Below are 25,162 nucleotides of genomic sequence, written 5' to 3'. Positions count from 1 at the left end.
CCAAGTGCTGGCATTACAGGCTTGAGCCACTCTGCCAGGTCTAAAGGGAAGCAAATTTTGTCTTCATGATAGACTATTCGGAAAAGATGAACGCTTTGAACTTTGGGAGTTGCCAGATTTCTTTATTAAACGAATTTCCGTTATCGTCATTGCAACTTATCTCTTCCTTCCTTTTAAATTAACGCACTATACCTATTTGGGAACCTCTTTTACACTAACTACTCACAGTAAAGGGCCTCCAAAGACTGGCATTTCAGTTAATCTAACATTTGGATGCTAAGGAGATTGGTTGTCTGAGGTTTGGGAGGGAATTGGAGCTATTTACTCTCCAAAACACAGTGATTTTAAGTAAGGAAATGCTTAGGATGCAGTGTGTCAGCCAGTTTGAGTATGTGTTAATTTGGTGTTGGCAGTTTCACTCTCCTTTTAAATACACAATTGTGTATCTATATCATAAAAGTATATATTACTGACTCAACTTTTCAGACATATTTAAATCTTTTAGGTCCTCCAAATTCAGAAATGGATCGTTTAAAGTTGAGATCTGTCTATCTGTATATATTTTTTAAAGGATATTCAATGAGATCCCTCCCATAAACCACCCTGTTATGACTGTACTTAAATAATAAGTGGTTATAAAATTGACTCTGGTATTTTGGGAAATTGTTACCATTAAATATATCACAAATTTAAATGTCTAATTTCTTGTTTTTGAAGAAATTTTTATTTAGGTTTTTAATATATTAGCTAGTAATTGTATGATTTATTTATTTCTCAGATGTCTTATGGTGAAATTGAAGGTAAATTCTCGGGACCTAGAGAAGAAGTAACGAGTGAACCACGCTGTAAAAAATTGAAGTCAACTACAGAGGCATATGTTTTTCACAATCATAGTAATGCCGATTTTCACAGAATCCAAGAGAAAACTGGAAATGATTGGGTCCCTGTGACCGTCATTGATGTCAGAGGACAAAGTTATTTGCAGGAGAACAAAACTGAAACTACAGATTTACATAGACCTTTACATGATGAGATGCCTGGTAATCGACCAGATGTTATTGAATCCATTGATTCACAGGTTTTACAGGAAGTACGTCCTCCATTACTATCCACAGACGATGAGATATATAGCACAAGTAAAGCATTTATAGGACCCATTTACAAACCCCCTGAGAAAAAGAAACGTAATGAAGGGAGGAATGAGGCAGACGCTCTAAATGGTATAAATGGCAGAGGAGGACAAAAAGAGAAACAGAAATTTAACTCTGAAAAATCAGAGATAGACAATGAATTATTCCAGTTTTACAAAGAAATTGAAGAGCTTGAAAAGGAAAAAGATGATTTTGAGAACAATTGTAAAGAATCTGAACCTTCTCAGGAACAGTTGATTCCATTTTATCAAGGCCATAATAATGGTCTCTTAAAACCTGACGAAGAAAAGAAAGATCTTAGTAATAATGTTTTTCCATCACATTGTGATTATCAGCAGAATTTGGGGAATGAGACAGGCAAATATCCCTGTAATGGACAAATAATACCTACATTTTGTGACACTTCATTTACTTCTTTCAGGCCTGAATGGCAGGCAGTGCATCCTTTTATAGTGCCCCATGGTCCCCCTCTTCCCAGTTTGAACTATCATTTAAATATTCAAAGATTCAGTGCTCCACGAAATCTACCATCAAATATTTTCCAAGCACAAGATGACTCTCAGATACAAAATGGATATTATGTAAATAATTGTCATGTTAACTGGAATTGTATGACTTTTGATCAGAGCAATGAATATACTGACTGTAGTGAGAATAGGAGTAGTGTTCATCCCTCTGGAAATGGCTGCAGTATGCAAGATGAGTATGTGAGTAATGGTTTCTGTGAAGTCAGAGAAAGATACTGGAAAGATCCTGGCATGGACAAGCATAATGGAACAGACAGGTTTGTGAACCAGCAGTTTCAAGAGGAAAAGTTAAATAAATTACAGAAGTTACTTATTCTTTTAAGAGGTCTGCCTGGTTCTGGGAAAACAACATTGTCTCGGTGAGTAGAGGATACCAACTGAATACTTGGTAATTCATTATTTAAAAATTATAAATGATACTTGTCGCCGGCTGCAGTGACTCATGCATGTAATCCCAACACTTGTGAGGCCAAGGTGGGCTGGTCACTTGAGCTCAGAAGTTTGAGACCAGCCTGGGCAACATAGTGAGAGCCTGTCTCTAAAAAATAAAATAAAAATGTTAAAACTATAAATGATACTTGTAATCAGTGACAAATGCTTTCATGTTTCTAGTAGAAGAAAATCTTTAATTTGCTATATTTGAGAATAGCATCTGACAGTGTAACTATTTAAAAATCTTTTCTGATAGAAGAAAGGAGAATTGGCATATATGTTTATATTTAGATTCTGCTACGGGCTTTAAAAATAGATAACACTTTGTATAATTATGACAGTGATGAAAGCCAATGCTACTTGAGGACTGTCCTGGCCTGCCCTTTTGAGTCAGCTATTCAAGAAAAGTTGGACTCAGTGTTAGAAAATTTGGGTTTTTCAAGTTCAGCTGGAGGTGAGAAAAGAAAGAGAAAATTTGGGTATTGACTCAGTTATTTCACTTTTTCACCTTGGGCAAGTTTTGCTCTGTTAATGGAATAAATGATACTTAATTTTTCTGAAATTATTTTGGGAATCAAATGAGACAACCCAAGGAAAGGAATTTTGAATGTGTTGAGCACTGTGCCATGTTCATACCACTGATTGGCGGAAGGAACTCTTTTTTGATTTCTTAAAATTCAGGAGTTTGAAGTGAGCAGTATCTGAATTGGCATTAGAACTGGTGATGGTTTATTGTATTACAAGATATTTCAAATTCCTTTTTTTTGTTTACATTTTAAAACTATTGACGCACTTGAATATATTTATGCAATTGTGAAAAAATCGTGTAAAGTAAGCAGTACAAATTTTCTGCAGTTTATATAAGATGATTCAAGATTTGTGCCAGACAAGGGGAAAAAGAAAATTTTCTGGTATCTTTGGGTGAGGATGGAGAAGTCCAAGAAACCATTTTGCAAATGTTTTATATTTACTAACAAGACAATCTAAACAACCTAACTAAACTTTTTTTTCAGAGAAAAGACTAAAGATTTAATTTGTGATATTTCAAGCTAGATTATAAACGGTGATCTTTGTGAATGAATTAGTTCATTCCAAAGTTAAATTTTGGTCTTTGTATTTTGATTCCTTTTATGTTAGTGAGGATTTTGTAGAGAAGATAAAATTTCACCTCTATAATAATAGAAGTTAGGAGTGAGGTCTCACAAACGTGGGCAGTCTTCTAGATTTAGGATATACTATCAGAGAAAATAAATAATTGAAATTTGGAAATTGGATAAAAGAGTCTGCTAGTTGGGACCACTTGACTAAGAGGAGGTATAGAAGAAACCTAAGGAAGAAAAGTTAGACTTGAGACAACATATTGGAGTATGTTGAAACTAAAGGTGAATAAAGTAGTGGAAATTCAATAGAATTTTTTTTTTTTTTTTGAGACGGAGTCTTGCTCTGTCGCCCAGGCTGGAGTGCAGTGGCCGGATCTCAGCTCACTGCAAGCTCCGCCTCCCGGGTTCACGCCTTTCTCCTGCCTCAGCCTCCCAAGTAGCTGGGACTACAGGCGCCCGCCACCACGCCTGGCTAGTTTTTTGTATTTTTTAGTAGAGACGGGGTTTCACCGTGTTAGCCAGGATGGTCTCGATCTCCTGACCTCGTGATCCACCCATCTCGGCCTCCCAAAGTGCTGGGATTACAGGCTTGAGCCACCGTGCCCGGCCTAGAAATTCAATAGAATTTAAAGGAGACATTGTAGTGGGAGATGATAGAGGTGATTAGATATAATATGTATACTTATTTGAAGAATAGACGTATAAGAATGGAAGTTATATGTAGCACCAACAAGTACTATTTGTATTGTGATTCACAATTTACAGTGTTTCCATACATAAAAATCTTGTGAGATGGGTTGTTTTTTCATTTTATAGAAGGAGCAGAGGCTAAAAGAAGTTGAGGTTAAGTGATTTAGAAGTTACAAAAGCTAGCAAGAGATCAAACTAGGAATAAAATGATAGTGTGTTTTTTCCCTTGCCTTCACTTTAATGCTTAATGGATATGTCGTCTTATACATGACTCCTGACTTCAAGGAGCCTGGTCTGTAACTCTTTAGGTCAACACTTTTTGAGTGAAGTGGTTTTGGTTATTTGGAATTAGATGTAAAGTCACATACTCTTTGGTGAGGAATGGCTTCATGTAGGAGTTCACATTCAAAACAAGCTTTGACAAAATAATAGAGTGAAAATTGATATATCAGAGTTGAGCTGATTTGGAGGACCAAATTAAAAGACCGGCTGGGCGCGATGGCTCACACCTGAAATCCCAGCACTTTGGGAGGCCAAGGCAGGCAGATTGCTTGAGCCCAGGAATTCAAGACCAGCCTGGATAACCTGGGTATCCCAGCTACTTGGAAGGCTGAGCCCCAGAGGCTACAGTGAGCCATGATCGCGCCATTGCAATCTAGCCTGGGTGACAGATTGAGACCCTGTCTCAAAAACAAGAAAAAAAAATTAGTAATGTTTACATTTGGTATGTGGTAATGAGTGTAGGCTGTTGGATAAAATTCAGATTATTTGGAGGTAATGTTCAAGTCCTCTTCTTATTTAATTTAGTCCTTGCCGACATCTCAATCAGCATGTCTCTAACATGGTAAGTATTCAAGATGTCTGATGATGATTCTGAGAGAGACAGTAGGCCATAATAGCCTTGGCCATAGCCTTGGCCCATAGGGTGTTTATGGGTAGGATAGCCCAATAAAGATGTCACTTTTCTCCCTAATTGATTTGTAAATTCAGTGAAACTTTAACCAAAATCCCAAAGGAGTTTTTGTATGAATTTGAGAAGCCAATAAAGTTTGTTTGGTATGTAACTATAACAAGGACAGTTTGAAAAAAAATGAGACTTATCCCACCAGCTATCAAAATATACTTAGAAACTACTATAATCAAAACTTTGCAATAATTAGCAAAATAACAAGTAGATAAAATTAGAGAACCCAGAAACAGATTAGGTGTGGTGGCTTACACCTGTAATCCCAACACTTTGGGAGGCTGAGGTGGGGAGTATCACTTGAGGCAGAAGTTTGAGATCAGTTTGAGCAACATAGACCCTGTCTCTATGTAAAAAAAAAAAAAAAAAAAAAAAAAGGAAAAGAGAATCCAGAAGCATACTTACATATAAGAGAATTTGATATTTGATGAAATGACATTTTATATTAGTAGGGCAAAATATTCAATAAATGGTAATAGGATATTTGATTGTCAGTCTGGAAAAATATTTAAAGCCCCTGTCTTAAATCATTCACAAAAATAACTTCTAGATGGATAAAGGACTAAGAGTAAAAAAACCAATAAGGAAACTGGAAGAATATAGAGAATGGGTAAACGCTGGGATCTTTCTTACCCCCTGAGAAATAAAAAGTGAGGGAATTTAAGAAATTAGTTTTTTGTTGTCATCTGTTTTACAGATTATTGTGGATATTTGCAATGGGAGGGTGAATAATGTCCCCCTCCAAAGATATCCATGCTTTAATTCCCTAAAAGCTGTGCATACGTTGCCTTACATGGTAAATTGGATTTTGCAAATTTGATTAAGTTAAGGATCTTGCAACAGGGAGGCTGTCCTGGATTATCTGGATTGGCCCAATGTAATAACAAAGGTTCTTAATAAGAGGGAGGCAGGAGTAATTAGTCAGAGAAAGGGTAAAACCAAAGCAAAGGTCAAGAGAGAAGATGCTACACTGCTGGCTTTGAAGATGGTGGAACATCCCATAAGCCCAGGTGTGCAGCTAACCTTTAGAAGCTGGAAAAGGCAAGGAAACAAATTCCGTAGAGCCTCCAGAAGGAACACAGGTCTGCACACACTTTGTTTTTAGCTCAGTGAAACTGATTTTGGACTACCAACCTTCAGAAATGTAAGATAAATTCCTGTTTTTAAGTTTGTGGTGTTATAGAAGTTACAGAAACTAATATATTTACCATAGTTTAGGGAGAGATGGGAAAAGCCTTTTTTTCCTCCTTTTGGAGGAAGCAAGTCTCCTTAATTCCAGAGAAAAGACTTACCTTTCTTAGTGTAGGTCCCTTTATTCTTAATTCAGGGAGTGTTTAGAGTACCCCAGTAAAGTTGTCTCAGGAAGTGTATAAAGGCACTCAGTAAATAAGGGGAAAAGTGTTCATGATGTGTCAGTTTTACTCAGATTTTGTATTTTTTTTTTTTGAAAATCACTTGTAAATGCACTGAAAGTATTAAAATAATATGCAGATCTTAGAAATTTAAAAAACAAACCATGAAAATGGACTCTCTTTTAGGCCTTGTTTTGGGAACAGGTTCTCTTGGTTCACTTGTTTCTTAAATGAGAAATTGTAAGTATAGAGTACATTAGTTATTCAAGGCTGTATAACAGATTACCCTAAAACTTAGTTGTTTAAAACAACAAACATACTGCCTCATAGTTTCTGTAGGTTTGGACTCTGGCTATAGTTACCTGGGTGCCTTTGGTTCAGTGTCTCTAAGAATGCTGTGACCAAGATGTTAGCTAGGACTGTGTTCTGGTCTGAAGGCTTGATTTGGGAAGGATCTGGTTCTAAGAGCTCTCTCAAGATTGTTGACAGAACTGAGTTCCTTGTGAGCTATGTTGGATTGAAGACTTCAGTTCCTTGCTGGCTGGAGACTGGAGGCTTCTCTCATTTCTTTGCTGCTTGGCCTCTCTCCATTCACAAGACAGCTGATTTATTTCAGAGAGAGAGAAAGCATACAAGCTCAAGTCTTAAGACAGAAGCTACTTTTTTTTTTTTTAAGTAATCTCCAAAGCGACATCCCATCACCTGTATCATATTCTATTCCTTAGAAGCTGGGGACTAAATCTAAGCCTACTGCAGGATAAGAGGATACAAGGTTGTGAGCACCAGGAGGCAGGGATCGTTGGAGGCCATTGGTTTTGGGGTCAAGGAGATGCCTTATCTTAGCTCTCCCAGTACCATCTAACTTGCCAAAATTATTTCTTCTCCTGAATTGGTTTATTATCAAATTGGCAGGCTTTTATGAGTTGGCAGGCTTTTATGAGGATTAAATGAGGTCATAGGTTTATGTAAAGTGTTTGACATATAATAGATTCTCAAAAAGATAGCTATTGTTTTGAAAAAAAAAAAAATAGAAATCAAGTGGCCACTGAGCCCAGATTTGATTTTTTAAAATTAGATATTTGACTTACTCAAATCTCTAAATTTTGATATTCTATAAATCCATTTTAGTACCTGACTTGAGAGTTCTGACAGAGTCTAAGAATTTTGAAAATATGAATGTTCTTAAATAATTTATTTTGGCTTTAGAGGTTTGGTATGACATTGAGATATTCCTAGATTCATATGGGTGTGTTTTTAAGTCCATAAAATAAAGCTTCATGGTTTGAAGTAATTCAGGGAATTTGAAAAAGATGCATGAACAGTCTATGCTGCCTGAGAGGAAAAGTATTTTCAAGCTAAACTTATTTACTGTAGTTACGATTTATATATTTAAGAAAATGTTCTTCATTGAGATTTGTTCATATGTAATGTTTACTTGTTTTAATGATATAAATTGGTTTATTACTCCTCCACCTTTTATTTTGAGAAATAATTTAAACCAGTTCTTAGATACAAAAACTATGATTGTCATGTAGAATGATATTATTAACATCTTAAAAATCACCCGTGCCAGGCACGGTGGCTCACGCCTATAACCCCAACACTTTGGGAGGCTGAGGTGGGAGGATCACCTGAGGTCAGGAGTTCAAGACCAGCCTGGCCAACATGGCAAAACCCCGTCTCTACTAAAAAGACAAAAATTAGCCAGGCGTGGTGGCATGCACCTGTGGTCCTGGCTACTCGGGAGGCTGAGGCAGGAGAAATGCTTGAACTCTGGAGGTGGAGGTTGCAGTGAGCCAAGATCATGCCACCACACTCCACCCTGGGCAATAGAGCGGGACTCTGTCTCCAAAAAAAAAAAAAAAAAATCACCTGCTAATAAAGTAGTAGAATGGAAAAAAAAAAAAAAAGGAAGCATAGAGTATCTACAAAAGGTGTTATCTAGATTTCTGGTACTGTTGAACATAATTAGATATTATGTGATTACAACCAAAATCTCTTTTTGGGTGATTGAGTTTTGCTTTAGAATGCTAATATCATGGCATTTTCGTATTCTGGGTTATCTGTATAAGCAGTAAAATGCCAAATGTGTCATATAGACATGTTTTGGAAAAATCATGGCTGCCTGAAAAAGAAATCTAACTCCAGTCCCCCAAGGAAGCAGACACACAACCCAAACCATTAACTTTCATTTGGTTTGTCTGAAGTGATTTGAACTGTAATTCTGTAAGTGGGAATAGAGTTTTGTGCAAAAGTAATTGCAGTTTTAAATTGGCGTTTTAATGGCAAAAACTGCGATTACTTTCGCACCAACCTTTACACACTTAAGTTGCTTTATTTTGATATGAGTGATTTTATTTTTATAAAATATACCACTGGCCCTCCATTTTTGTTGATTCCACATCAGTGAATTCAACGAACCTTGGACTGAAAGTATTTGAGAAAAAATATTGTGTCTGAATTGAAATGTACAGACTTACTTCCTTGTCGTTATTCCTTCAACAATACAGTGTAAAAACTATTTACATAGTATTCACATTGTATTAGGTATTATAAGTAATACAGAGATGAGTTAAAGTGTATGGAAGGATGTGCATAGTTTATATGCAAATAGCTATTTCTATATCAAGGTCTTGAGCAGCAATTGTGGTCTTGGAACCAATCTCCCATGGATATTGAGGGAGAATTGTATATGATACCATTATAAGCTGAGGGATGGAGAGATGACACTTGTCATCTTAACAGTTGAAACCCTCCCTACTACTTTTTTAGTAGGAAATAAGTCAGTTTGAATCATTCCAGGCCAATATTCTTTTACTCTCAATTCCTTCCACCTTCCATCCCACCAATCCCCGCAGAAGTATACAGTGGTGTCCAATTGCCTAAAGGTTGAAGGAGAGGAGAGAAACAACAGAATACTTTCGTTGTTGCTCTCACCAAATCATTATCTTGCTGCATTTTCCCTATCACAGCACACTCCCAATTTCTTTCCTGAGTCATTGGTAATGTGAGTTCTCTCTGAGTACTTCTTAATCTTGCTGTGCTTGTCAATTTAAGGCAGTATCATTTTCAAAGCAAAGCTTGATTATCATTGACTTGAACTGAGAGTTTTTCATTTAGTGTTTAATAATTAATTTGATTTAGTGACGTAATTTCTTGAAAATTTAAAGTTTGATTATACTTTGGAGGATCACAGATTGTTCCATAACCTTAAGCCTCCAACTATTTCTTAGTAATAGGAGGATCATATATGTTTCATGGAAATGAGTTTATTAAAGCTGTCTAGAGTCACATATGGTTTTTTCCAAATGAATTGCTTGCTTAGGCTTACTTGCTTTTTGGGTTACCTGTTGCACTAGATTGAGGCAATTTTAGACAACAAATACAAAATTTACTGAAGTGAAAACATGGATAATAGTTGATATAATTTTGAGATTGGGTAAAGAACGTTTTAAAAAGTTACAATACAAATGCTGCTTTAAGAAGTTTTTGTTACGGCCAGGCACGGTGGCTCATGCCTATAATCCCAGTACTTTGGGAGGCCGAGGCATGTGGATCATGAGGTCAGGAGTTCAAGACCAGCCTGACCGACATAGTGAAACCCCGTCTCTACTAAAAATACACAAAATAGCCGGGCATAGTGGCGCATGCCTGTAATCCCGCTACTCAGTAGACTGAGGCAGGAGAATCACTTGAACCCAGGAAGTGGAGGTTGCAGTGAGCCAAAATTGTGCCACTGCGCTCCAGCCTGGGCAACAGAATGAGACTCCATCTTGGAAAAAAAAAAGTTTTGTTAGTGTCTGTAATTGTGTAGATTTAAGTGTGAAATGATTTGAAATCTGAAATCTTTGTAAGATTAGTCAGCTCTTAGGCTATTAGGTTCGTAATATACTTTCAGGTAAGTATCAGAAATTCATTTAATAACCTCTCCTGTGTGATTTATTTCAGTTATATTTATTTCTGATGGTTATAGATTTTGTAAATGGCACCTTTATGATTTCTTTCGTTAACAGAATTCTGCTTGGTCAGAATCGGGATGGCATTGTGTTCAGCACTGATGACTATTTTCACCATCAAGATGGGTACAGGTATAATGTTAATCAACTTGGTGATGCCCATGACTGGAACCAGAACAGAGGTTTGTTTTGGGCCAAATCTCCCGGGGTAGAATGTTTGGCTCAGAGTCAAAAGACCTAGATTTTATTCTCAACTTCGGTTTTTACCGGTTGAATGACTTTAGGCAAGCCGTTTCAATAGCTTTGAGACCTAATTTCTTCATCTGTTAGAGGTGGTAATTATACTTGCCCTACGTGATCAGGGTTTTTGTGGAAAGCAGAGAATTTAGATAAAATGCCTTATAAACTGTAAATAGTGTATCAGTATAAGCTGGTAAAATGATAGCAGTGTGGGATATTTTAAGAGGCTTTATTTTGTACTTGATGAGTAAATTCAGAGAACTGTGAATCTGTACCATTGTTATGTGGTCCCATAGTTATTTCCCTGAGAATAATGCTAATGTTTTCCAAGGCTTAATATACTGGTTGTGAATATTAAAAGTTTTTCTCAATATTGCTCTACAAGAAACCTACTTAAGGCTGGGCACGGTGGCTCACGCCCGTAATCCCAGCACTTTGGGAGGCCAAGGTGAGCAGATCACCTGAGGTCAGGAGTTCAACACCAGCCTGACCAACAGGGTGAAACCTCTACTAAATATAAAAAAAAATTAGCCGGGCGTGGTAGCACATGCCTGTAATCCCAGCTACTTGGGAGGCTGAGGCAGGAGAATCACTTGAACCCAGGAGGTAAAGGTTGCAGTGAGCCAAGATTGTGCCATTGCACTCTAGCCTGGGGGACAACAAGAGCGAAACTCCATCTCAAAAAAAAAAAAGAAAAGAAATGTACTTAATACATTTTTTTAGTGGACATGGGTCAGTTTCTGTTTATCATTAACAGGGATTCTTAACCTGGGCTACACTTTTGAATTTCTTGGGGACTTTAAAAAAAAGCAAAAAAAAAAAAAAAAAATAGACAAAAGTGTGCCTGACCTCAGCCCTAGATATTTTGGTTTAATTGATCTGGGGTGGGGCCTAAACATTGATATTTTTTGTTTTGAAAGTTCTCCAGATGATTCTGATATATAGTAAGAATTGAAAACTTCATCTGAACTATAAGTAAATATATATACAATGTTATTTTAAAAGAAGTGTAGATTGATGATTAAACAGATAGCTTTTATTATGAAAAATTTTAAAGAGATTAAAGAGACTGTAATGAACCTCATAGACCCATCACCCAGAGTTATCAGTTACTAAGATTTTGGTATATGGGCTTTTATCTTTTTGTTTCTACCCCTTCCTCTGTTTAAAGCAAATTCTAGATATCATACTTTATACATTTCAAATTAACTTTTTTACTTAATCACATCTTTCACTTCATTGCCGTTATCACACATATTAAAAAATGCCAGTTCCTTCAGGTCACGTAACCTAGTGTGTAATTGAATTTCCTCTGTTGTCCTAAAAATCTCTTCAAAGTTATTTTGTTTGAATTGGGATCCAAACAAAGTCCTCAAAATGCATTTTGTTTTATTTTATTAAGTTAAACCATAACATTTTCCCTCTTTTAACCCTTATACTATTGTTACAGAAACTAGGTTGCTTATGCTGTAGTTGTCTATTTGCTTCTTGGTGTTAACCATTGATTGAACTTGCTCCTCTTCTTTGTTTTATGTGAATGGAAATTAGCTCTAGAATAGAGGCTTGATTAGGTTCAACCTTTTTTTTTTTTTTTTGGCAAGCAGATATTTGGTTGTCCTATTCTTTTTTTTTTTTTTTTTTTTTTTTTTTGAGACGGAGTCTGGCTCTGTCACCCGGGCTGGAGTGCAGTGGCGCGATCTCGGCTCACTGCAAGCTCCGCCTCCCGGGTTTACGCCATTCTCCTGCCTCAGCCTCCCGAGTAGCTGGGACTACAGGCGCCTGCCACCTCACCCGGCTAGTTTTTTGTATTTTTTAGTAGAGACGGGGTTTCACCGTGTTCGCCAGGATGGTCTCGATCTCCTGACCTCGTGATCCGCCCGTCTCGGCCTCCCAAAGTGCTGGGATTACAGGCTTGAGCCACCGCGCCCGGCCGGTTGTCCTATTCTTAGTAATAGTGAGCTTAATCAGTAGCTTCACAGGGACAACCTTTTCCCTCTGTCTGTTATCAAGTTCCCTATTAACCTTATATATGATGGTTTTATCCAACAATAAATTGTTTCCTGAGTCAGTTATTTCATTCAGAATTGCAAAATGGTGATTTTTAGGTTAGTTATTCCTTCTATGTTTAATAGAATTATTCTGTAATGAAGAACTTACCTCAAAGCTACCAACTAGGGTTGCCCTAAAGTCTAATATATACAAGAAAAATAGTAATGCTTTTCTTTTTGTTTGTCAAATACAGTAAGGAATTTCAGTGAGGATGTTTGTGTGTGTGTTTTAGAGATGGGGTCTTGCTTTGTTGCCCAGGCTAGAGTGTAGTGACACAATCATAACTCAGTGTGGCCTTGAACTCCTGGGCTCAAGAGATCCTCTTGCCTCAGCCTCCTGAGTAACTAGGACTACAGGCAAGTAGCTGGGACTACATACATGTACCAGCACACCCAGCTATTTTTTAAAAAAACTTTGTAGAATTTTGAATGAGCCACAGTGCCTGGCTGAGGGTGTTTTCGAGTAAAAAGTTTTCACTCTGTTACAATTTATAGTTTCACAAGGATAAATTTGATCGTAAGACTGTTTCCTAGTATTGATTTTATAACTCTCTAGAATTTCTCCAATATATTGGAGAGTGGCATAGCAATCTCAAAACAACACTAATTTTTTAATTTTTTTAATGCCATAGAACATTGTTGCTCAAATCAAATAATGATGGGATTGCAATTCTGAAAAATGTTTGGGGTTACTGGCCTAAAGTTAAGGGGAACAAGATTAGTTGATAAGTTGAATGAATAGACAGGGCAGAGCCAGTATACCTTTGGTGAACTAGTAAGTTTATTTGTGTAGGACTTTTTTTTCTCGTTACAATACTAGCATAGCTGGGTGTGGTGGCTCATGCCTATAATTCCAGCACTTTGGGAGGCCGAGGCGGGCGGATCACTTGAGCCCAGGAGTTAGAGACCAGCCTGGGCGACATGATGAAACCCCATATCTACAAAAAGTATAAAAATTAGCCAGGCGTGGTGGTGCACACCTGTAGTCCCAGCTACTTGGGAGGCTGAGATAGGAAGATGACTTGAGCCAGGGAGGTCAAGGCTGCAGTGAGCTGAGATTGTGCTACTGCACTCCACCCTGGGTGACAGGGCAAGATTCTGTCTCAAAAAACACAAACAAACTAGTACAGAATATTTCATTAAAATGTTTATGTCATTTGTATTATGTTAATTATATGTGTTAAATGGAGTAGTGGTTATCTTATTAAACTGGGACAATAAATATGGACTTGAATATCTTTAAATGCTAGGCACCATTCTATGAAAATCTGTCTGCTTCATATTTATTATTAAAATAATCTAAATTAATTTTAGAACACCTAAAAATGGAAAACATCTCCAAAGTGTAATTCTTCTCTTTCTTACAGTGTGATAGTTCATTTGTTTAAGAAAACTATTCCCATTATTTGGGTACTCAGACGTGTTTTTACTTAGGAGCTCTTTTCTCGCGAAATGTACTAGACTATGGTATTGGATGATAATGGAAAGAAGATAATCTCCCCATTCCTACAAATCAGAAATTTATTTGGTCAATAAAAACTTACTTTCTAGAACACAACTCCTTGGATGTGTGAGCGTATCAGACATTAGGAGAATAATTTTAATAATGTTTTGAATGGAAGATTTGATCATTATGATTAGAGACGGAGCAGTGGGAGATGGTAGTGTCTTGGTGCTAGCACCAAGCTAGCACTAATAGATGATGGCACCTATTTATGACCCAAATTCTAAATTTCTTTTGGTGTTTAGAGACATCTCCCAAATATGTATTTCCCCATAGTGATTATTCTAACTGACCTTTAGCATTCTCTCTGTCCTAGACATCTGTATAAATGTTTTCATTCTGTTGAACTTAGTGGTTTGAATTCTAACTCCTGAGAAAACTTCCATATCTTTGCATTTTGCTTCAGCCTTTTTTTCCCCATAGTGTATTGGGGAACAGGAGGTGTTTGGTTACATGAGTAGGTTCTTTAGTGGTGATTTGTGAGATTTTGGTGCACTCATCACCCAAGCAGTATACACTGCACCCTCTTTGTAGTCTTTTATCCCTCACCTCCTTCCCACCCTTTCCCCCTGAGTTTCCAGAGTTGCGTCATTCTTATGCCTGGGGATCCTCATAGCTTAGCTCCTGCTTGTGAGTGAGAACATATGATGTTTGGTTTTGCTTCAGCCTTTTAATTTTTTTTTTTTTTTTTTTTTTTGAGGCAGAGTCTTGCTCTGTCACCCAGGCTGTAGTGCAGTGGTGTGATCTTGGCTCACTGCAACCTCTGCCTCCCGGGTTTAAGCAGTTCTCTTCCTCAGCCTACTGAGTAGCTGGGATTATTACAGGCGCCTGCCACCACACTCCACTAATTTTTGTATTTTGAGTAGAGATGGGGTTTCACCATCTTGGCCAGGCTGGTCTTGAACTCCTGACCTTGTGATCCACCCAGCTTGGCCTCCCAAAGTGCTAGGATTATAGGTGTGAGCCACCATGCCCGGCCTTTTTCTTTTCTTTCTTTTTTTTTTTTTCTTGAGACATAGTCTTACTCTCTTGCCCAAGCTGGAGTGCTGTGGTGCGATCTTGGCTCATGGCAACCTCCACTTCACAAGGTTCAAGCAATTCTTGTGACTCAGCCTCCCGAGTAGCTGGGACTACACGCGCACACCACCAAGTCTGGCTGATTTTTGTATTTTTAGTAGAGACGGGGTTTTACCATTTTGGCCAGGGTGGTCTTGAACTCCTGACCTCAGGTGATCCACCCCCCCTTGGCCTTTCAAAGTGCTGGGATTGCAGACCTGAGCCACTGCACCTGGCCTTAGTTTTTTAAATTTATCAAGGGTTCTTAATTATTTTTCTTCTCTCGTATATCTCAGAGATATACATACTCCTGTCATTAACAGTGGCTTCTTGTGACAGTGATTCTTTTTTTTTTTTTTGAGATGGAATCTTGCTCTGTCGCCCAGGTTGGAATGCAGTGGTACGATTTCGGCTCACTGCACCCTCTGCCTCCAGGGTTCAAGCGATTCTTCTGCCTCAGCCTCCTGAGTAGCTGGGACTACAGGCGCACACTACCACGCCCAGCTAATTTTTGTATTTTTAGTAGAGATGGGGGTTTCACCATATTGGCCAGGTTGGTCTTGAACTCCTGACCTCGTGATCCTCCCGCCTTGGCCTCCCAAAGTGCTGGCATTACAGGTGTGAGCCACTGCGCCCAGCCTTGTGACAGTGATTCTTATCTCTTGGTAGAAAAGACGGCATTTGGATGGGAGATAATAGTTTAGAAAAGTTCCATTCTACCGCAACTCCCAATTTGAAGCGGTATTCTAAGAAATATCCACAAAGTCAGTTGAACTATGATTTTTAGCTACTTGGTATATAAAGTTTTGCTGGTAAGTAATGACTTAAATCTATAACTTTTCAAAAACATGAGCCTTATTTCAAAAGCATTATTTGTACGTTGTAGAAAATTAGAAAATACAGATAATCATCTGTAGTAACTTTCCCAAAAAAGAGAAGATACAGACAAAATATTAAATGAAAACATTCTTACCACCTACAGGTGACCACTTTTAATATCTCCATAAATCTTCCCCAATTCTTTTGACCTAAATAGGATTATATTTAACTATTGTCTTGTTACTTGCCATTTTCATTTAATAATCTCCATCCTTCCGTGTCAAAATAATTTTTCACCTCTTCTCTTAGTCTATATTCAGATGTAAATTGTTCATCTCTTATATTTCCCGTAAGTGAAAGTTAGTTCTAGACTTGAAAGCTTTATTAGCTGTAAGTTCAGCAGAATGCCCTTCAGAGCCAGTTTGTCAAAGCTAGCATCCAGTCTGGAGAATACACCTGGCGTATGGTTATGTCCTTTAATTCCCTTTCAATCTAGTGGAGTTCTTTTTTCATGACACTGACTGAAGAGATTGCATAGTTTCGGTTTTAAGTAAAGAGATGTAGTACATTTCTTAACAATAAATGTTTAACTTTTATTTTGTGTATTTTAACCTAATCTGTTTTTTTTATTTTTAAATTTATATTTTATTTCAGCGAAACAAGCTATCGATCAGGGAAGATCTCCAGTTATAATAGATAACACTAATATACAAGCTTGGGAAATGAAGCCATATGTGGAAGTGGTAAATATGAAATATGAGAAAGTTTTTATTTTTTATTGTCAATTTTTTCACATTCTAAAATTTGGGCTGGTTTGATCTTGATTATTAAAACATTTGTCCTTTGTTTTCTAAAAAGGTTTATTGGTTTGCTTAGTTTTTTAAAAAATTGTAAATGGTGTTTTTTTAAGGAACATGTTCATCTTGTTAATTTTTTTTGTTTGTTTTTTTGAGATGGAGTCTTGCTCTGTTGCCCAGGCTGGAGTGCAGTGGCACCATCTTGACTCACTGCAACCTCCGCCTCCCCAGTTCAAGTGATTCTCCTGCCTCAGCCTCCTGAGTAGCTGGGATTACAGGCGCCTGCCCCTATGCCCAGCTAATTTTTATAGTTTTAGTAGAGAGAGGGTTTCACCATATTGGCCAGGCTGGTCTCGAACTCCTGAGCTCAGGCAATCTGCCGTCCTTGGCCTCCCAAAGTGCTGGGATTACAGGCGTGAGCCACCATGCCCAGCCTCATCTTGTTAGTTTTGAGTTTCCTTGAGAATAGTAATCAAAATTTATCCAGTTAAGTAGTCTTAACTTTTATAAACCGTATTATTTTATAAAGCATCATTTTTCTTGGTCGAGCAAGTTCATAGTATTGTTGAAATGAAATTTATCCATCTGCCTTCTTTTTACTTTAAGAAGTACTTCTCTGGGTTTTTTTCCTTTCCTTTGTGTAGGCCATAGGAAAAGGATACAGAGTAGAGTTTCATGAACCTGAAACTTGGTGGAAATTTGATCCTGAAGAATTAGAAAAGTAAGACACTCGAATTTTTATTGAATCCTTAACTTTTCTTCTTTCTTTTGTGATTTCCAACATCATTTCACAGTTTATTGAATACAAGTGTAGGTTCAGGAAACTGACGGTAAAATGTGAGGATCTTTTTTCTCTGGTTTTTGGCTAGGCCACTTCTCTGCATTGTCCTTCCACCTTCATCTCCTACCCATTTTAGGTCCCATCAGCTTTTTACTTTGTGCTTTCATGTTGCTCCCACTTTTCTGTCTTTTCAACTGCGGGACCATAATGCTATACCAAGATCCTTGGAAACAATGTGTTTTGGAATTTAGGTTTTAGCGATTTTAGAAAGGTAGTGTAGTACATAGATACCTAATCTTAACTCCCTTTTCAGAGTTTGAGGGAGCATGTTATAATCAAACATCTTAATATTTCTGCAGCAAATCATGACTAGTCAATTCAAGTAAATGACAAAGAATCAGCATAATGTAAAGTCAGTTCTCATTAAGTTGTGCTGCCAAATGTGTATGATCTGGTTAGAGTTTGCTGCCAAATGAGTCAGTGGAGAACTGAGTTTTCACAGCTTACCAGATTTCAGTATTTGTGGTGAGAGATTGTGGACTTCTATTATTTTCAGTCCTACTCTTCCATTTGTACCTACGTTTACCTTTTCCCTTCATATCACAGCGTTTCCTGACTGTTATTCCTTTTTTTTTTTGAGATGGAATCTCGCTCTGTTGCCCAGGCTGGAGTGCAGTGGCGTGATCTTGGCTCACTGCAAGCGCCACCTCCTGGGTTCACGCCATTCTCCTGCCTCAGCCTCCCGAGTAGCTGGGACTACAGGCACCCGCTACCACGCCCAGCTAATTTTTTGTATTTTTAGTAGAGACGGAGTTTGACTGTGTTAGCCAGGATGGTCTAGATCTCCTGACCTCGTGAGCCACCACGCCTGGCCTTTTTTTTTTTTTTTTTTTTACTTCTAGTCTCTTCCTTGTCCCCACCTCCTGACATCTATTTTTAGGTAACAACTTTATTGTGATATAATTCACATACCCTTACAATTCACCTGTTTAATTGCATACAATTCAGTGTTTTTCTGTATATTCACAGAGATGTGCAGCCTTCACCCATCTTTTTTTTAAACCAGTTTTTCCCCACCTACCTCAGTTTGCTTCAAGCTGTTACTCTGTGTATGGGGTCAAACTAATTTATTTTCCTCTTGCCTTTCATTCCTTTGGCTACTTTCTCTTTCTCATTTGTATGCTGTGTGTTCGTGTATAGATAGATAAACAGATTTATTAGTGTTAATATCTGGTATTTTTTGCCTGCCTAGGTGTGTGTGTGTATCACACCTGAAGTGAAAGAGACAGAAGCTTAAAAATTAAAAGTATTTGAGTAATGCTGAATAAATGAATGATAAAATGCTATGCAGTTATGGCTTCATTACATTTTTTAGGAATTGTTAAAATTTATTATTTTCTTATTATAAATTCACCTTTATATAACAAAGCCATGTTAGCTGATATCTGGTGTAGTTTAATTTTTTAGAAGAATTGATTGAATCATAAGTCTTCACATCTTATGGATTTAATCTTTTTTTTTTTTTTAAATATTTTTTGAGACAAGGTCCACTACTGTCACCCAGGCTGGAGTGCAGTAGTGATCTGTTTTTATTTTTTTCAGACAGAGTCTCATTTTGTTGCCCAGGCTGGAGTGCAGTGGGGCAATCTCAGCTTACTTCTGCCTCCCAGGTTCAAGCGATTCTCCTGCCTCAACCTCCCGAGTAGCTGGGCATACAGGCGCCTGCCACCATGCCTGGCTGTTTTTTGTATTTTTAGTAAAGATGGGGTTTCACCATGTTGGTTAGGCTGGTCTCGAGCTCCTGACCTCAAGCAGTCCACCCGCCCTGGCCTCCCAAAAGTGCTGGGATTACGGGTGTGAGCCACTGCACCCGGCTTGTAGTGATGATCTTGGCTCACTACAACCTCTGCCTCCTGGGCTCAAGCAATCTACCCACCTTGGGAGTAACTGGGACTACAAGTGTACACCACCATGCCCAGCTAATTTTTGTATTTATATGTATTTTTTTGGTAGAGAGAGGATTTCACCATATTGCCCATACTGGGCTCTTGAACTCCTGGGCTCAAGCGATCGGCCGGCCTCAGCCTCCCAAAGTGCTGGGATTACAGGTGTGAGTCCCTGCACCCAGCCAGATTTAGTCACATCTTGCCAATTTTCAACTTCATCTCATTTTTTTTCCTACCTTTTTTGCTTTTTCTTCTTATCTTGAATGTAGACATCAGCTTTGAAAAGTAAACATTTCTGGCCTTTTTTCGAGATAAGTAAATTGGCATTTGTACATATAGAATGATAAATGTAAAATATGTTTTCTGTATGTTTTGTCATGTCCAGGTCAAGTTACAGGAAACTTTGAGGGTAAAATAAGTTGTCAGAAGTTCTTTGAGGGTCCAGAATAAATTTTAAACCACTTTTTAGTGTTATATAACCTCACATACAGAAAAATACATAAATATAAATATATAATTTAACAAAGTTCTTACAAGATCAACACACGTTTAGCTATCATTTACGTCATGGGAGCATTACCAGCACCTCAGAAGCTCTTTGCATTCCTCTTCCCAGTCACAGTTACCTTTTATTCTCTAAAGGTAACCATTGTTTTGCCTGGGTAGTTGTAATCTTTCTTTTCTTTAAAGTTTTGCCATAATATCTTTGACCTTAATATCATAGTTTAGGGGGCAGGGGCAAGGTTAAAAAAAAAACCATACCTTAGTTTTGCCTTTTATCAAACCTTTATATTACTTATGTATAAGACATATATATATATATATATATATATATATATATATATGGAATCATATAGTTTATATTCATTGTGTCTAATTTATTTCACTCAACATTATGTTTGTAAGAGATGTTCAAATTGTGTCTCTGATATTAATTTGGTGTTGATAATAAATTTTAAAAATGTGGTACGAACTGTCATTAATAAGTTCTAAAAAGTGATGTTTTACTTCTACTTTCGTAAGTCCTAGAAGTCCACTCAATCTTTCTGTAATTCTTAAAACAGTATCTCATAATCTTTAATTTTGTTACTAACAAGGGGATATAGTCAGCAGGCTTAGTGCATAAATAGGTAGTTCTATGTGAAGAGGATGTAATTAACATTTTTCTGTGATATATGGAATCCTTTTACCTTTTTAAAGTATTGATAAAAGCATTGAGTTTTTAATCTTTCTACGTAAAATGTGGACAGATGAAACATATATTCTGTTTATTTGCAAAATATTGTTTAGAATTTGTATACTTTTTTTCTAAAACAGTTAATCTCTAAGCCTGTACATTCTGCAACAAAGATTTATAATCCTTTTCTTTTTTGTTAGGAGGAATAAACATGGTGTGTCTCGAAAGAAGATTGCTCAGATGTTGGATCGTTATGAATATCAAATGTCCATTTCTATTGTAATGAATTCAGTGGAACCATCACACAAAAGCACACAAAGACCTCCTCCTCCACAGGGGAGACAGAGGTGGGGAGGCTCTCTTGACTCACATAATCATGTCTGTGTCACAAATAATAATTAAATTAGCTATTTTCAGCTAACACATTTGTTGTTGCACTTGAAAGAGTTAGTGAGCCTGTCTTGGAGTTTAAATAGTTTCAAATAAAAAAAGGCTACATTGCCTCACAAAGGATTTTCCCAGCAAGTTGTTTAATTTCCCAGCAAATTGTTAAAGTGTAAATAAAAATTAAATGAAATTGTATTTTAAATGTTTTTATATTCTCTTGTTGTAATGCTTTTGACTGTTATGAAAACCCCTGAGTAGTAGAATGGTGGGTAGGAGCTAGGATGTTTTTCTACAATCGAATTTTAAACTAACTTTATCTATTTTATAGATACTATTGAACAGTTTTTTAATAGTTCGTACCTAACTCTAACTTTTCATAAAACTTTAATGTTTTTCCTTCACTACCTTAAATATGCAAGAAATACTAACTTGTTATAGGGCATCTTAACTGTTTTCTCTATCATTAGGTAAAATTATATTTCAACTGATTGATCTGTGTGACAAAATTATTTCTTAGCTATAATCAGCACATCACTTACTTCAAACAAAATTCCCCAGCAATAGTAGTAGGTATATCAATCACCTGGGGAGTTTTCTTCATAATATACATATTCATCTTGTAACGCATACATAGTCATCATCCTCCTTCTCAACCCATCTTCCTAACCCCACATGCTTGCCAGTTCTTGAAGGGATAAAGTGATTCTAATAATGTTTCACTTCTCTCTGTTGAATTTAATGTGATATAATTCTAGTATAAAAATATTTTGGACAGTTGTTTAACATTGGTCCTAAGTGGATTTGTACTGTCGAATATCTTCTAGTGCTGATTTTTCTGTAGAGCAAACCATATTTCTTTCACTGGATAGCTTTCTTTATTAGATGTGTTTCTTCACTTAAGATTAAAAACTGAGATGGAATTCATTTCAGAGGTCTTGTCATTCATCCCCTGCCTTCAAACCAAGCTTTACCTCGACTAACCTAGATAATTAAGCATTTCTCTTTGCAACATGAGGGAAAAAACACTACTACCTCTCTTAATACCATTGTTCCCAATGTCTTATGAAAAATATTTCTTCAATAGTTTTGATTTACAAAACCGCCAGCTAATTAGAATGCTGTTTAAAAAAATTAAGCATTATAATTCTTTATATGTTTTACATAATATTTTGTGGCCTTTAAGCTTTCTCCTAAACCATCGCATCTTGAATCCCATAGTATTTCTTTGTTTTAAAACCTTTTACTATTCCTTTCAACTTTAAATATTCTCTCCATGTTTATATTACTTTTTAAGTTGTGAGGCCAAAAACTAGATTCAGTGCTATCAACAAGGTCTTTGTTAAATTGCCTTTAGTGAAATAAGAATATGGTTTTTATTTGTACTATTCAGTGCTGTTAATTGAATGAATATTACTTTTATCTTGTTTAATACTTGTTTGTATGTATTTGTTCATCTTAACTAAATACGATGTAAGAATATGCTAATTCATGTTTTGTGTGTAAATGTATATTATATACATATACACATCTTCATCTATGTTTTCATACTTTTATTTCAGAGTAATACTTGTTAGTATTTGCACTTGTGTTTCTAAGTATTTTATTCTATAGATTAGCGCAGTTTGAAAATTGTACAAAAGGATTTCATTTTGGGACAGGTGAAACAACTCTTAGGTAGACTATGTATCCCTTTCCCTCTGTCTTCATAAACTTAAGAGTAATAGTACTATAAATTTAGTTTTTTGGCCTGGCGCAGTGGCTAATGCCTGTAATCCAGCACTTTGGGAGGCCAAGGTGGGTAGATCATCTGAGGTTAGGAGTTTGAGACCAGCCTGTCCAACACAGTGAAACCCCGTCTCTACTAAAAATACAAAAAATAGCTGGGCGTGGTGGTGTGTGCCTGTAATCCCAGCTACTTGGGAGGCTGAGCGGAGAATCACTTGAACCTGGGAGGCAAAGTTTGTAGTGAGCTGAGATTGCGCCACTTGCCCTCTAGCCTGTGAGACAGAGTGAGACTCCATCTCAAAAACAAAAAAACAAATTAGTTTTTTAAAATAACTTTTAATCAAATTTATTTTCAGAAAGTAGAGGATTGCCTTTGGGAGAAACATTATGAGGAAATATGTTCATATTAAGTTTATTTATTTTAATAAATTTCCAGATTTTATTTTAGACTTCATCTTCTAGTTCCAACTACTAAATAATAATCATTTCGAGATCATATGTCATTACCAATTAATTTTTTTACACTATAATGTTAGTGAGACGGCTACTGTTGCATTACGAGGTCCAAATAAATAAATAAATCTTACTGAGGCAGGAAAACTAACATTCTTACTCAGAATTAAACAAACAAGGTCTTGTCCTGCTACATGTGCTGGATGCAGTGTGGTGGCATGACCATAGCTCGCTGTAACCTTGAACTCCTAGGCTCAAGGGGTCCTCCTTTCTCAGCATCCCAAGTAGCTGGGACTTCAAGCATGCTCCACCACACCTGGCTTGTTTTGCATTAAAAAAAAATTTTTTTTTTATGGAGATGGGGTCTTGCCATGTTGCCCAAACTGGTTTTGTACTCCTGGCCTCAAGTGATGCTCACAAAGTGCTGAGTTTACGGCATGAGCTACTGCACTAGCTTTAGTGGGGTTTTTTTTTGTTTTTTTGTTTTTTTGTTTTGAGGCAGATTCTTGCTCTGTCTCCCAGACTGGAGTACAGTGGCACGATCTTGGCTCACTGCAACCTCCGCTTCCTGGGTTCAAGCGATTCTCCTGCCTCAGCCTCCCCAGTAGCTGGGATTACAGGCGCGTGCCACCATACCCAGATAATTTTTGTATTTTTAGTAGAGACGGTGTTTCACCATGTTGGCCAGGCTGGTCTGGAACTCCTGACCCCAAGTGGTCTGCCTGCCCCCCAAAGCAGTGGGTGGGATTACAGGCGTGAACCGCCACACCTGGCCTAGTTGGTTTTTTTAAGGTGAAAAAATAGTTGTTTTCCTAAACATTGTGGCTGATTTTAATTTAAAACAGAATGGAGGAATGAATATGTAGTGGAAATACTAAAATCACTATTTAAAGTCATTGCTTGGTATTTAAAAATCTATAAAAATGTGAAATTTACAATTTTTCATCAAAATTCTATTCAGCCAGTCTTTTTTGGGGGGCGGGGTTAAGAGAGGAGGTCTCTTTCTATTGTATAGACTGGACTTGAACTGGTCTCAAGTAATCCTCCTGCCTCAGCTTACCTCGTAGCTGGGATTACAGGCACCAGCCAGATACAGTGTTAGTGGAATAGACCCCTTCTGCTATACCCCATTCTAACCATCTCCATCACAAAGAATTAAAGTAGACATTAATCATATTTAACTTAGTTAAGTAGAATACAACTTCTAGTTTGGTTCAATAAGATTAAATTATATTTAGTTGTTCTTTTGTTCCATGGGTAGTGTAAAAGTTACTTTTTTGTGGTAAATGAATATATAGTTTTTTATGTTTCATAATTTTAGTAAAAATTCTTGTGTGGTATTTAAGTTGAACTTTTGGTACTGCTTTATAACCAGGTAATCTTTATTTTCAGTATTTATCTTTGTAAAAGATAATGTTAGCTTTTTCGTATTTTTGTTTTAAAAGTACGATTATTTACAAAAGATTGAACTTTTTTAATTGTTGTAGTGAGTGATTTAAGTATTTGAACTTTGCTTATCTCTTGTCTAATTAATATAGATTCTGGAATTTTCCAGTTTTACATATAGATAAGTTTTGAAAGTTTATGATTTAAGAGGATATGAAATGTTTGTATTGGCTATACTTGAATATTTTTATTGCAAAAATGTCTGATTTTTGTGAGACTGGTTTTCTAAGTATTTATAAAGAAAATTGCTGGTGGTCTCTTTGGAAAATGTAGAGGAAATGTAGTTGTGTGTTTTAGTGCCTTGACCAGATAGGCTTGCCAGTCTTTATTGAAGTTTAATGTATTCTGATATGAATACAATAACTAATAAGGGCTAAAGTTGTATTTTTTTTCTTAAGATTTGCAATCCACGTTGAACAGTGTCTTAGTCTATAATCATAACCAAGTCTTAGCTTATGATTCAGAATAAATAATTCAGAACATTCAGAATGAATAATTTGGTGGCAGCAGCAGGAGTAAGTTAAGTTGGTGATTTTTAGAGTTAAGTTTTAGGAGCTACAATTTTTATAAATTAAAATTTTTCCTATTAAAGTTGTCAGCTCTATCTTTGT

At 36.8% G+C, this 25,162-nt stretch overlaps 1 protein-coding gene across 25 annotated transcripts in view; it reads left to right on the top strand.

The window, feature by feature from the left end:
• The window catches only part of N4BP2L2 (NEDD4 binding protein 2 like 2), a 95,947-nt gene that overhangs the window by 1,017 nt on the left and 69,768 nt on the right, over positions 1-25,162 (top strand). For 10 of the 25 annotated variants that reach the window (XR_012426442.1, XR_012426439.1, XR_012426441.1 and 7 more), the window contains 5 exon segments: positions 779-2,037; positions 10,230-10,354; positions 16,494-16,582; positions 17,281-17,357; positions 20,741-20,887. Coding sequence is in view for 14 of the 25 variants with exons in the window: in NM_001284038.2 (NP_001270967.2) it covers positions 779-2,037; positions 10,230-10,354; positions 16,494-16,582; positions 17,281-17,357; positions 20,741-20,887 (1,697 nt within the window). In the remaining 11 variants the exon portion in view is untranslated. 25 annotated transcript variants of the gene reach the window in all.

The sequence above is a fragment of the Macaca fascicularis genome, chromosome 17 (genome assembly GCF_037993035.2).
Source record: "Macaca fascicularis isolate 582-1 chromosome 17, T2T-MFA8v1.1".
NCBI lineage: Eukaryota > Metazoa > Chordata > Mammalia > Primates > Cercopithecidae > Macaca > Macaca fascicularis.
Note: the sequence above shows the minus strand (reverse complement) of the source record. Positions and strands in the feature narration are given on the sequence as shown.